Source organism: Platalea leucorodia (genome assembly GCF_965183815.1).
Source record: "Platalea leucorodia genome assembly, chromosome: 9".
Classification (NCBI taxonomy): Eukaryota; Metazoa; Chordata; class Aves; order Pelecaniformes; family Threskiornithidae; genus Platalea; species Platalea leucorodia.
The window spans coordinates 19,004,270-19,017,364 of NC_138831.1; the positions used below are offsets into that span (position 1 = coordinate 19,004,270).

At 40.0% G+C, this 13,095-nt stretch overlaps 1 protein-coding gene across 1 annotated transcript in view; it reads right to left on the reverse strand.

Annotated features, from left to right (window-relative positions):
* The window catches only part of SFMBT1 (Scm like with four mbt domains 1), a gene marked incomplete at both ends in the record, with an annotated part of 33,394 nt that extends 28,609 nt beyond the window's left edge, over positions 1–4,785 (reverse strand). Inside the window, one exon of the mRNA XM_082321439.1 lies at positions 4,758–4,785. Coding sequence (XP_082177565.1) covers positions 4,758–4,785 — 28 coding nt within the window. The remainder of the gene's footprint in view (positions 1–4,757) is intronic.
* Between the last annotated feature and the right edge of the window lie 8,310 nt (positions 4,786–13,095).

Below are 13,095 nucleotides of genomic sequence, written 5' to 3' on the forward strand. Positions count from 1 at the left end.
CAGTTGGTTATATCGGCCTTTCATAAGCCTCAGAGCTCAAAAAATTCAGAGCTTGAATATAACCATCACTTTTAGGGGATAATGTTTAACTTACTGAAGAAACAGACCTAGAGAAGGACAAAAGTAAGTAATTTTATTTAAAAATTTTTGAGGGAGTAAAGAGGATAAGGCACAGACCACAGATGTTTGCATGTTAGAGTGGAGCTCATCAAAGCTTTTGCTGCAAGTCATTTTAAGAAAAAGATAATTTCATTGCAAAATGAAAGATTAAGATTCCTTAAGTCATTAAAACAGCATTTTACTTTAATATAACCATAAAAATGCTTAAGTTCACAGCTGCAGAACGAAAGTGGGAAGAAACATCAGCTCCAACACAACACCTATGGTCAGTCAAAACCAAGAGCGAACTTTGATTTTTCTCCCACCTGGAGAAAGCTAGCTCACCCTTTCCCACTGAAAAGCACCCAGCTGCTAAACAGCAGCAACAACCCCACTTTCATCCAACTCCAAAAAACACTTTGTATGTAAAAAGCACTACTTGCAATGTCTAATGCATTCCTGTTTGAAGAGAAACATAAAACAATGTGACTGCTCTGTGCTTTTTAACAAGTTTGAAAGCTAAGTAACTCGACCTGGGAATACTACACAGATCTTGAGGCTTTCCAGCCGTGCTCTTTACCAAGCTGCTTGCAGCACCAAGTCTTCAATAACGTGTTATCATCAGATAACTGTCTGAGGGGCAGTTAAGCTCCTTAAATGAGGCACAGGTCACTTAACACACTGAAAAGGTCAATTAGTAACTTATGTTGCCACTTAATTGCTACAAGGAGCTCCGGAGAAAGCCAGTTTGCATGCTGCTCCAGCTACCCTTTTGCCTCTAACTACAGTTAAAACCAGTTCCCAGCTGGATCAGAGTTACCGTAGGTCCTTTGTCACTCCCCTAATCCATGGTCTCTGCAGCCTGTATATTTTCATACCCAAAAGAGCTGTTTCCTTCCAGGTCTACACTGTGGTGAAAAGGGCTCAGATTGCTTTGTACTGTACAGTGCCCAAAGCTCACCAGCACACCCAGCAGCTCTCTTGCAACTCATTTTTCACAGGAGGGGGGAGGGAGGGGAATCACAAATTCCTGTCCAACACTCATTGCAAATGTAAATACTTTTCCTGCTTTATTTTACGGAATTTCACTGAGTCAGAAGGATTTTTTTTAAACTTTTTAAAAAAGCACCCAGAACTTTTGCTGTTCCATTCATTCATAAGAGTTCAACTCCGCTTGTGTTTACACTTTACTAAGGTTTTACAATTAAATGAGACTAGGTGATTAGCCTCGCACTTCAACCACTGAGCACGCAGATCTGGGGAGTTCAGGTGCTTGCCTTCCTTTAGGAGGCTGACACAGCTGAGGGCCGTGCTTAGCTACAGGATTGAACAAATCTATCTGCTGCTTCCCATACACGGCCCTGCCACAGCATTCCAGGTTATTTAGTGCAGCACTTACTGAATCAATGTGGAACATGAAAAGCTCATTGAATAAAGCTCCAAGCAAAAATGCTGCATGAGGTTGCATAGTGAGAGCAGTAACTTAGTTTTTTTAATTGTGGCATGCGGTAGGACTACATAAACCATGAAAAATCTCAGAAATCAAGTATCTATTTTTCGACATCTGAATGCAGAAACACCCTAAGAGTGTGGTGAAGGACCATCTCTCTGGTAAGGCTCATGCTAGCTGGAAATCTTTGAGAGTGAGAATCCAATCGCTTTTTTGGTTTTATTGGCAGGACAGTTGCAGCAGACCAGGCCCTGTTCAAATCAAGCCTTTGATCTAGTCTGTCGGTGTTTTTTGCAAGGCCCTACTGCACAGCACAGTCCTCACGGGTTAGCAGATCCCAGGAATACACAGAGGACCAGTTTAATGAAGCTACATTCCTGAGGGGCCATATGTCTGTATTAAACGTCCTGATCAGTCCGAGTTCAAACTACTCAATAAAACCTCAGATATTTACACCAGAAATTCTCACTGCTGCGAGAACACTTGCAAATTAAGATGACAGACGTCAACAAGCAAAACCATATTTAATCCATTTAATCCTAAAGCACAATTTATTAATCAAATGCTACATGGGTGTACCTATATGTATGTTCTCTCTTTTTCCCCATATCCTTAATTGCTGTAAGTCCTAAATGAATTCAGCTTTCTACTACATGGAGACATATTTTTCTACATTAGACAGGATGACCAAGCCACACATTAGCTCAGTGGCAAAGCACAACTTTGGCAAAGGCGAGGAAAGAAACCAGATGCAATTCTCATCTCTGTGGCCTCACCACACTACTACTTTTTGTCAGTAAAGCTTTCAAATCAAGCTAATATTTTCTCAAGTAAAATCTGAGAAGTGTCCTACAGAGGTTCTGTGGAGAATGCTTATCCACTCTGGAGGTCAGAAAACTGTAAGACTATTACAAGTTTCCTAGGTAGGTATATCACTTCCCATTTATCACTATTTCTACTAGCATTATTGTGAATACTAACTCTTCCTTCCTGAATTTTACCATGAATTATGTCCTGCTGCTCTCTGACACAAACTGGAAGAATACTGAACTGTACCATTTGGACACAAGAAAGTAGTGAAATACTAAGAACATTAGCCCTTAAAAATACCTGCAATGGAAACAGTCTACACCAGACTGTTTTGATCTTTGAATTCAAGTTAAATTCTCACTGCAAATAATTTTCATGCATCTTTAATGTGATTTAGTTGAAGACTGTCATATTGGACATTTAAGTACATCACATTGAAGTCTGCAAGACCTTCAATTAAGGCTAACCTAAAGGTTTCTCACCCTGAAACTTAGATATATTTCAATCTGATTTTAATAACAGTTAATCTTTTCTATCTATACCAGCTGCAAGGCTATGAATAAATAAAGACAGGTTGGAATTTCAGCAGCTGAGAAAGACTGACAAGAATGAAAGTCATCTTTTCCCCTCATAGCACAGGAGACCATCACAACCAACAACCTTGACCACCATCTGGGTTCTTGTAGGCAGAGAGCCTCTATGTAAAAACCAAAAAGACAGAGGCGAATCTCCAAAAACTGCTAAAAATCATCAAGTGGAAAAAATGACACCAGTCATAGACTACGAAGGGAATGTTCCAGTAGCGGTTGGGACTGGTCTAACCCAGAGCACTTCAGGAAACAATATTAGAGGGCACAACGAAACCAACGTGCTTATGCTGACATGGGTAGCATTTGCTGGAAACTATCTTTGAACTCAGCAAGTGAAGCTCTCTTCAGTTATTGTTTGCTTTTCACAGCGAATGTACTCAAACCAGGCACAAAAAGGATGCTCAGGGAAATAGCTGTTGAGTAATTTCCAGACAGTATCAAACCCTTCCTAGCTATTCCAAAAGCACATAGAGAGGACCGTGTGACCTCTGATACTTTTTGAAGAAGATGGAAAAATGTCAATAAAGGTTTTAGTACAGAGGGATGTGCCATCAGCCTGTGAACACCCCATTGCTGACCATGTATACGTCTCCTTACTGTTCTCTGCTACTCAAACCTTTTTTCTTACACTACATGACAGAAGTTAGCAGTTTCCACAGAAGAGGAAACAGTATTTGCATGTGCCTGGAGACATTCTGCATACTTGTGCATGCTGCTTTTTTCTTGCTTATTTGAGGATATAATGTTGACAACAATTTGACTGGTTGGCTGTAATTAATAATCAAAAAGCATATTTCAGCATCATAAAGCAGATGATAGCATTCTGCTAAAAGTGCTGTAGATTAAAATCATGTTTAACATTTCTTCAGTAACACTGACAGCAATTAGACTTCCATAAAGCAAAGGTACAAAAACTACCAATAGTGAATTGTCCTATGAGAAGAGCTGCTTGCTGGACAAGTACCAAAAGAAAGTAAAACTCAAAAAATCCTAATCCAATTGTTTACACTGGTATCTACAAATTAGAACTTACTTTATATTAACTGTACCAACACTATAGGTAGGGACCTCCTCAAGGAAAAGGAACAAACCATGCCAGGCAAGTCAGAAAAACAGATGGTCCCTACCCCCATAAGAGTGTACAATCCCAGAACTGTTTCAGAAAGCCGTTAGTATCCCCAGCCATCCCAGACTGACACTCTTCCCAGCCTGGTGTTTCAAGGTGAACCAAAACCTGAGTGAATTTATCATAATATACAACTCTGCAGCAGGTTAGGAGTTGATATCCCAAGCCTATCAAAGCAGGCACACCAAGGCACATCAGAAAAACAGGACAGATTACAATGGCAGCAAACAACTTCAGTTACCTGAATTTTAAACCAGCAGCACAACCTTGTCAAAATATTAAGAACAAGATGAACACAAGGTCAAGACAATATTAACCATTTTGACAGACAAATGCCTTAAAACAGTAGTGTTAAAGCCACTGAGGCTTTCATAAGCCCATCTCATAGTGGTACCATGAAAAGGAAAGACACAGCTTCTTAAAAACAGAATTACTAAGGCAGGTCAGATTTGGTTCTCCTTTAAGCCAATGATACACCCTGCTTTTGAAATAGAGCAATAACAAACATAAGCCCCGTAGCCAGAATCAAATCCACACTCATTGAAATTTGAGTTTCTCCCTGTATACAGTACACAGCATCAGACACATGCATTATGCAACATTCACTGTGCTCATCTTTGTTCCATCTCACTTCCCAAGTTTTTTGAGAATCGTTAGCCAGAGAGCTCAGCCGGACTATTACCTGCATCATACTGCTGTTCTCCATTCATCTCCACAGTAGCCCAGTGGTTATTTCCAGCAGCCAGAAGCAGGGGAATCTGAGGCTGTCACGGTTTGGTGGTCATGAGTTGCCTCCTGCCTTCGATTCTACTGGCAGCCAGGACATTCAAGAAGGGATCCTGAAAAAAACCTGAAAGGAACAACTGATGACAATCTTTATCAGATTTTAACTACTTTTAAGATACATTAAAAACATTACTCCAGCAATAAGCCAAAAACCTTAAAGCAAACAAGGGCACCTCAGTGCGTTTATGTATGTTTAGCTATTCCAAACCCCTCATCTGAGCCCAAACTGATTCTAGGAAAAAAATATTTCCTAAATCTGTCAATTATAAAGCTCACTTTCAACATCTCTTCAGCCCCCCAACAAATCCACTGCTCTAAAAAGCTCCTTCAAGCCCTCACAAGGCTAAAGAAGCAGGATACTAACCAAGTCAAGACAAAACAAGAATCCAGCTCCTTTGTCACCTGGATAAACAAAAATGTCTGAAGTCAAGCAAAACAAACTGATACTGGCAAAGAAAGAGCACAAGAGGGCTTACAAAATGTCTGGTCAGGCTGTGGGTTTCTAATACTTTAGCCATTTGCTTTCCACAAGCCTTCAGGCAATTTGCAACTCTGGTCTTGAATGGCTATAAGACAATTTAAATATACATATTTAAATATACATTTTAAACATACTAGATTCTTAACAGTTCAACCAAGGAGTCATCACTTTAATAGGACTTGAAGACACCAGTGAAACTGTTCTGCTATGACAGTAGCTCATTTATTATCAAAATGTTGTCTCTTATATAAGCGGAAAAAAGAATTAATACTCTGTATACCAAGATACAATCAAGATATGTACTTTATTTTAATTTCATTTTTTAATATTTTACCACTCTTAAAATTTTCTTTGGTTTTTATGGCAGTTCATTTTACTGCATATTAGCTGGTAAAACATATTTTAAGATATTCAATACAGGTACAGTCACCTGTCATTCTGTATACTTAAAAGATGTCTGTACTGACTTGACCCATGCCAATGGTTCTTCAAGGAGAAGCAGTCCTGTAAAACAGCAGAGGACTGCTCCTAACTACATTACATTAAAATTATGATCCTGTGGTATGAAAAAAACCAAGCAAGTGATAGAATTCCAGCCTACCCGTAACACCTAGTCCTTCCACTCAACAAATTTCTTAAGCATCACCTTCATCGCCAAGGGACACAGCCCCTCCCTACACTCTTAATACTCATCTCTGCCAATAGAACCCCGACTTGTTTTGGAGACAGTATGACAAGAAAATTTTGCAGTCTGTTTTGACAAACTCACTCCACAAATACAGAGGCTGTACAAATGTAGATGACTGAACTGTTTAACGTCTTATTCTGTTACCCCAAACCAGAAACTATTGCCCTGCAGAACACCCGAGAATGGCACATGTAAAAAAAATGCCCTGAAACTGGCTAGTTTTCACACCTTCTTTACTACACACATGTGCTTGTACACACAGAGTGTTTTATACTTGTGTAAGCTGAAAGTATTCCCACCCCTATGTGTATCCAGGGAAAATAACCTTTTTTTTTTAACCTACCAGGAACAGAAAAAAAGGAGCAGAAATACACTCCTAAACATTTTGTGACGAGAAGCCATAACTTTCTAACCTATTCCCATGAGCAATTAAATCATTATTTCATTATTAATGGTAGAAACCAAGGAAGGACAGGTCTAAAGCAAGCCCACTAGTTCACTGCACTGGCAATGCACTGCGAGTATTTTCCCCTTACAAAATTCTCCACTAAAGCAAACTTGTAGAGTAAATAAAAGCCTAGGTTACATGTTTCTTTATTAGTATCACACTTTGACTGAAAACTGTATATAAATGAATGAAATGGGGCATGAGGGGGCCCCGAAAACAAGATTACTGGCTTAAAAATTATTGTAAAAAAAAAAAAGATGATCTTCAAATGCCCTTTGCATTCTTGTTGAATATCTGGGAAGCACCTGTTTTTTCTTTTTAAGCAAGATACAAGAAATAACGTAGAGGACTAAAAATCAGGTTTTAAAAAACATAGGCTCCACTTCTCACCCAAACACATTTTAAATAACTATGATTTAAAAAAGGGAAGCCCTACACATTTGAAAAGTCTTAAATTTTTTTGAGTTTTGTATACCTATAGTGTCTATGGAGACTACCTGATAATCCTTAGAGAGGTTTTGCAGGAGGGTCTTTTTTTTTTTTTAAGGTTAAAGAAACCAACCTATTTTAAGTAGCTTTTTTCCTACTGTAGCATGGACAAATCCGTAAGAAATGCAAGTTGCCTAGCAGATGGAAACATAAAAATCTTACTTCAAAATGAGTATCACAAATGAGAGATTTTCCAATACGATACTGCTTCTAAAGGCACAACCATGATTTCACTTCTGAAGGTATAACTGGACTGGACACACGGTAACTACAAATGACTAAGACACTATCCAGCCCTTCTCTCTCTGAAAGAGCATCTTCCATCCCACCACAACTGCAAGCAGACCTTAAGAAGCTTTATGCAGGCTCCAGTTGCATTTGTATTGTCATTCAAATAAGCGACTTGTGAACTACAGGTGGTCTGAAAAATTCTAACTAAATGGTTTTTTCCTTTGAAAATCTGGCCATTTGTTAAAAAACTGAACTACTTTGAAGAAGTAGTTCTATTACAGAGAAGTTTAGGTGGGAGAGTGAGTGCTTCTGCCAGCTTGCCTGCCCAGTTCCTCAGCGGTCTCTCAGAGCAAACAGAGAAGGCAGCTCCCGTAACCCCAGGCATGAGGACTGGGCGGACGCCCATGGCTGGGACCCGAAGTGGCAGTGTCACTGTCCCTGCTGATAGCAGTATCTTTACGCTCCCACGGTCCCCATGCAAAGCAAGTTAATCAAGACATGCCTCCACCATTTAGACACAGAGTACTTGGAAACAAAAAAAAGGGAAGAAACCCCCTCAAACCTTCCCAAAGTACCATAATTCCATTTTGTGGAGGATTTCCACGGCTTCATGGTAAAATGCTGTGTAGCAGGCTGCAAATGTCCTGAGCATGTCTGTGGAGCGTCCAGGCTTGCTAGCTGGCAATATCACACAAGTCAAACCAAACTGGAGGTACACTTCAACAGAAAGCGAGATGCCAAAGTTGTAGACTGAGGTACTACTTTTGGCATGAGTTTTAGGGAACTGCAGTGCAAAGCACTGAAAAGCCCGGCTGAAATCTCCTGTACACAACACTGGTAGCTTCATTCACACATAAATAAAACAACAAACTTGAACAGAATTAAAGAAATATCCACCAACAGTGCTCAGTGGTGTAGGAACTTCTCAAGAACAATAAAAAGTACAGCCAACTCAAAAAATTTTCATTACATGTGAGAATAAAAATTTTTAAGAGTAGCAAGAGGTATCATTAAGAGCTCCTATTGAATGGTAGCTTAATGCCACAAAAATCTATTGTGTATAAGATATTAATACAGTTTTATTCATTATAGCTTCAGGAATGCGTCTGGAAGGGAACTCAGCTGCCAATTTCTGCTATATTGCTTCTAACCTACTCCTCTCCAGCTCAAAAAGACTGTGCTCAGCATATACCTGCAAGGTCACAAATTAACTCCCAATTCAACTCTGTCTCTATAAGAAAGTTACTGAGAAATTAAGCACAGGTACCAATCTCTGTCAGTCTCCACTGGTTCCTTACATACTTCTTCCAAGCTCTCAGGACAAAGCAGTGCAAGGTAAGCTAACGCAACTGCATGTTCGAAGCCTACCCTTTCTGAAGACTTTACTCCTGTAGACAGACTGACAATCTAAGCTTCCATTTATTCTACCCTTTATGAAGTAATGCTAGAAGATGTCGTCACTGGCAACCTGCACGATGCGTGACACACAGCGAAGAACTAACCAACAAAATACTTTTTAATCATTAATCAAAATATTTCTTGGTAGTGGCCTATCGTAAGTCTATCAGCTGTCACACTGCTAAGCCAAAACAAAGGCAATGCTGTGAAAAACGCCGAGTGAAGCATGTAGTCCAACAAATCTGGGGATATGCCACTGGTTTCTAATAGTGTAGCCTTGGCAAAATACCCTCAGAATTTAACTGCAATTAAGATATTTTCACTTTATGGGATCCAGCTCTCAATTAACTTCTATAACTAAACTAGGTGATGTAAAACGAACTTCATCTTTTTTTGCAACATGGAAATACTTAAGACACCCCCTCCCCCCAAAAATCCCCAAACCAAACACAAAGAGGCTGTTTATTTAAAGGATGCCAAATACTGGAAGCTCCTGTTGAAGTTGATTGATATTCTGCCCAAGTCAAGTTGGGTAGTTATTCAGGATTTCATAAGCGGCTCTGGTGTTTTATGTACACAAAATTGAGAGTACTTGTAATTAGCACCCACCATGGCTGATGCCTACAGTCTGGCACCCCAAAGATTATCTTTTGATAAATCTCAAGGGGAGGGGAGCACAAGTGCTGCTGGAACAGAACTGATTTGGAAATACTTTGGACTCTTCAGTCTCACTTCTGCATTTCAAACCTCCTTTCAACACATGAAATATTCAGATGTTAGCAACTGGAGGCAGCATTAAAAACAGTTACAGTTCATTAAAGCCAGATGGCTCACTTGAATATGAAAAGAAATCAAACATAAGTTGGATGTTGAATTAAAGTAAATCAGCTGGTGTCTGAGGCTTAATATTATTTTAAAACAAAGGCGCATGAGACAATGGGGACATGAGACATCCCTACAGACTGGGGAAGAAGCTAGAGAAAGGATCAGGTTTCTGCAAATTCTTTCATGCAATGGCATCCAGTAAAATCTATTTCAAAACCCTGTGTCTACCATATAGAGCTTCACCCTGCACAGGCAGGCAGAAAACCTGTTGCAGAGGTCTGTCAGAGCAGGGAAGGGGTTCTTCAGTGCCTGAAACCTAGAACTCTGCCACTAAATACCAAGATAAATCTACTGCTAATACAACAAGGAAAGGTAAAGGTCCTTTTTGTTATTCTTGGACAGTACCCTGGAGGCAGGAGGAGAGGGGGTTAATGTCCTCCTGGTCCCTATGCCCATTCACACATATACCTGTGCTTTTTCACTTCAAGGAAATACTAATTATATGTTCCCTATGAGGGGAAATGGCACTTGCACTTCATCTAAAGACTTTTTGTAACAAATTTTTTATTGTAGGACTTGCAGCTACGGCATAAACATTGCCCTGATCAGCACATCTTCTAATTAGGTCCAGTGTTTGCAGTGAAGATTCTTGTTGGCATTTCAGAAAGAAAAACTGTTCAGGACAAAAGCACCCCTCTACTACAAACTTGTGTCTGAAAAACATTCAGAAAGAACAATGCGAAGTACAAAACAGGTACAGACCAGTGCCCAGCAGCAACCCTTTCCCAGTGTACAGTTATAAATAGGAAACAACCAGTCGTTCCTGTGCTTCCTCGTACGTTTTAACTCAGTGACCCTTTCAGTGAATATTCCCAATTCATCTTACTAATGCACAAGTCCATCATAAAAGCTCTTTTGTAGTTAAGATCTAGAACTCTTATGACAACATTAGCTGGAAGGAGAGGCTTTTCTTTGACAGAGAGAAGACTGCACCAACACTACTTGCCAGCAGGCCCAATCCTGCCCCTGCAGCGGACAGAGCTCTGAAACGCAGGAGCACAGACCCTCTCAAGCCTTATTGCTGAAGCTGCTGCGCACAATTGCAGTTACAGCCCGCAGCCAGTTCCAGATGCCTGCTTGTCCTCTGCTTTTATTATTACTGCAGAAATAAAAAATTTCCACAGCCTGTGAAGGACAACTTCAAGCTTTTTTTTAACCTTTTTCCGAATCTAATACCACTACAGTCAAACATCAATATAGGCATCAGCTGCCCCTCTTGCTACAAGAAGATGAGATAGTGGCTCCAGGGGAGAAGTGGAACATGTTCGAATCAAGATTTGTATGTGACTGGATACTTGCAGGCCACGCACCTTATCAACATATTAGCAGATCTAAGCTAGCCGAAATGCAGTTGTGCACGGTCCTTTACCCTAGGAGATAAGCGAGGCGGAGAACATCAGGCCTTTGGAAAACACATTTGCACCCTCTCCAAAGACAAAGAGACTCCACCCAGACTGACTGAGTCTCTGCCAACCCGTCACTGATAGGAGAAAGTAAAAATATTGAAAGGACCATCTAGGATGACAACTTAAGTTGAAGTGTTCTAAATTCCAGTAGAATTTATTAAAAAAAATAAAAATCTATAGCACAAACAGAACCCAACACAATAAACTATTTGGGTAGGAAACAACTTTATTTTAGGCCCACTTACTATGTGTAGTACTTGATTCCTCATAAACATTTTTATGAAATCTATTACAGGTATACTGGTGAGTTTCGTATCACAGAAGTTTGGAGTACCATTACTTTAGTATTTTCAGCACAAAAAAAGTAAGATACCTAGTAAGCAAATTTCTCAATCAGAACCAAAATCAACAGCGCTGGAGAAAATTAACTTTCAAGCTATTCAGTTTAATTCACTCTTTTGTAGCAATGCACTCACAGTACAGAAATACCCAAGCCCCCCAAATTAGGGTCAGTACATTTCCTAAAACAGCCATATCCTTTTGGGGAAAAATGTCCAAGACTCTGGCTAGACACTGCTGCCAACTCAGTGGAAGGATACAGCTGATTACCTGCCATAGCAAATCAGCAACCATCTCCATCAGGGCGCAACGGCAGATATTTGCCTCCTTTGAAAAAAATCTCACCCTAGAAATCAGGACTGAGAGAGGCAAAAGCAAACAAATATTCAGAACAGCATTCAGTGTAAGAAATCCTTAATATCTGTGATGGTAAGGAACTGTTTAAAATTCACAGATCAGCAAATGTCTGCATGATCACTTCTGCTACACTCCGATAAGCAACTCACCAAAACCCCACAAAGCTGCACTGCCGCAGGAACGTGCAAGCCGCCAATGCTTTGCTCGCTCTCCTCTTCCCTAGTCGAGGATTTTTTAACTCCATTCACACCATGCAAGAGCAGGGCAGGCACAAAACCAGCCTCTGTCTAACCTGCCACATGGAGTACGATTCTCACTTCTTGTGTTTTGTCATTTAACAACCACATCACTGCTTCTCTAAGCGCCCATTAACTGTTCTTCTGTACCCACAGCACCAGAAGGACAGTACACAGCTGTCAGGCAGGATATTCACATTATTTTCTTGGGAAGCAAAGTATTACACATACCTACTTCTATGCCTTTCCCTCTTGCCCCATCCTCCTGTCATTCTTCCTGCTGGAACTCTCAGCAGAGGTCCTACTTCTCCAAGAAAGGTTCTCCGGAGTCCTATACTTCATGCAAGCTCCTAGTTCTCTAAGCCTTTTAGAGTCAAAATAGGGTTTAAGACCTTTCTTGTAACTTTGTCTTCTCTTATTTAGTCTTTAACAGTTGGAAGCCTGGATAACACCTAGATTCCTACTTTGTTTATACAACTGAAAGTCAGAAAATATTTCACAAGCATATGCCTTCCTAGTATCTGACCCTCCACAAACAAAAGACCAAGTGGAAGACTTCTCACAACCTCCAATTTATGCTGGAATTCCAGTTTTTCAAGCCATTTTAACTGCTGTTCTCTGACGAGCAAAAATCAATTTCAGTGCCTTCTGCAGGAAAGAAAACTACCTGCCCACATACGCCTTGGCTAGGCACTGTTAGTGCACTCCAAATCTTTCCAAGACAGCCCTGCAAGGCCCAGAAAATAGACTAGATAGGCAAAATAAAGTTTGATGCTTCCAGAACAAAGTAATAAAAATACTACCAATTTCATTAAAGTCACAGCTACTGAAGAAATTATACTGTCCAATATGGAGAACAGAAACCTTTGGCTGACTTGCAGTTCTTTAAAGCATTATTTTTACACACACGTATGGAACAGTGGGTTCGTAAACAGGAGCTTATTTGCTCGCTTCTGTAAAAATTTATCAAAAAAACCCAGATCATTGAATCGCCCTTTATTGTAGGTATGATCATCAACATTTTCTTTAGGCCATCTTGATAGCATATTGGGTGCTCCAAAACAAAAGCAAACCCTTCCTATCTTATTTCTATATTTAAAAAATAAATAGCAGGGGCAGCTATGTTTTCACATCTTTTGCAGTTGCTAGACTAACTAACCAAATCTAGTCTGAGTTTACCACCTTCTGCTATCACCCCTCTAACCTGTCTCTTACAATCAAATCGTATAATTTTGTTCTTTTGTAACAGACCACAGGCGCACTGTCCTGGTGACCA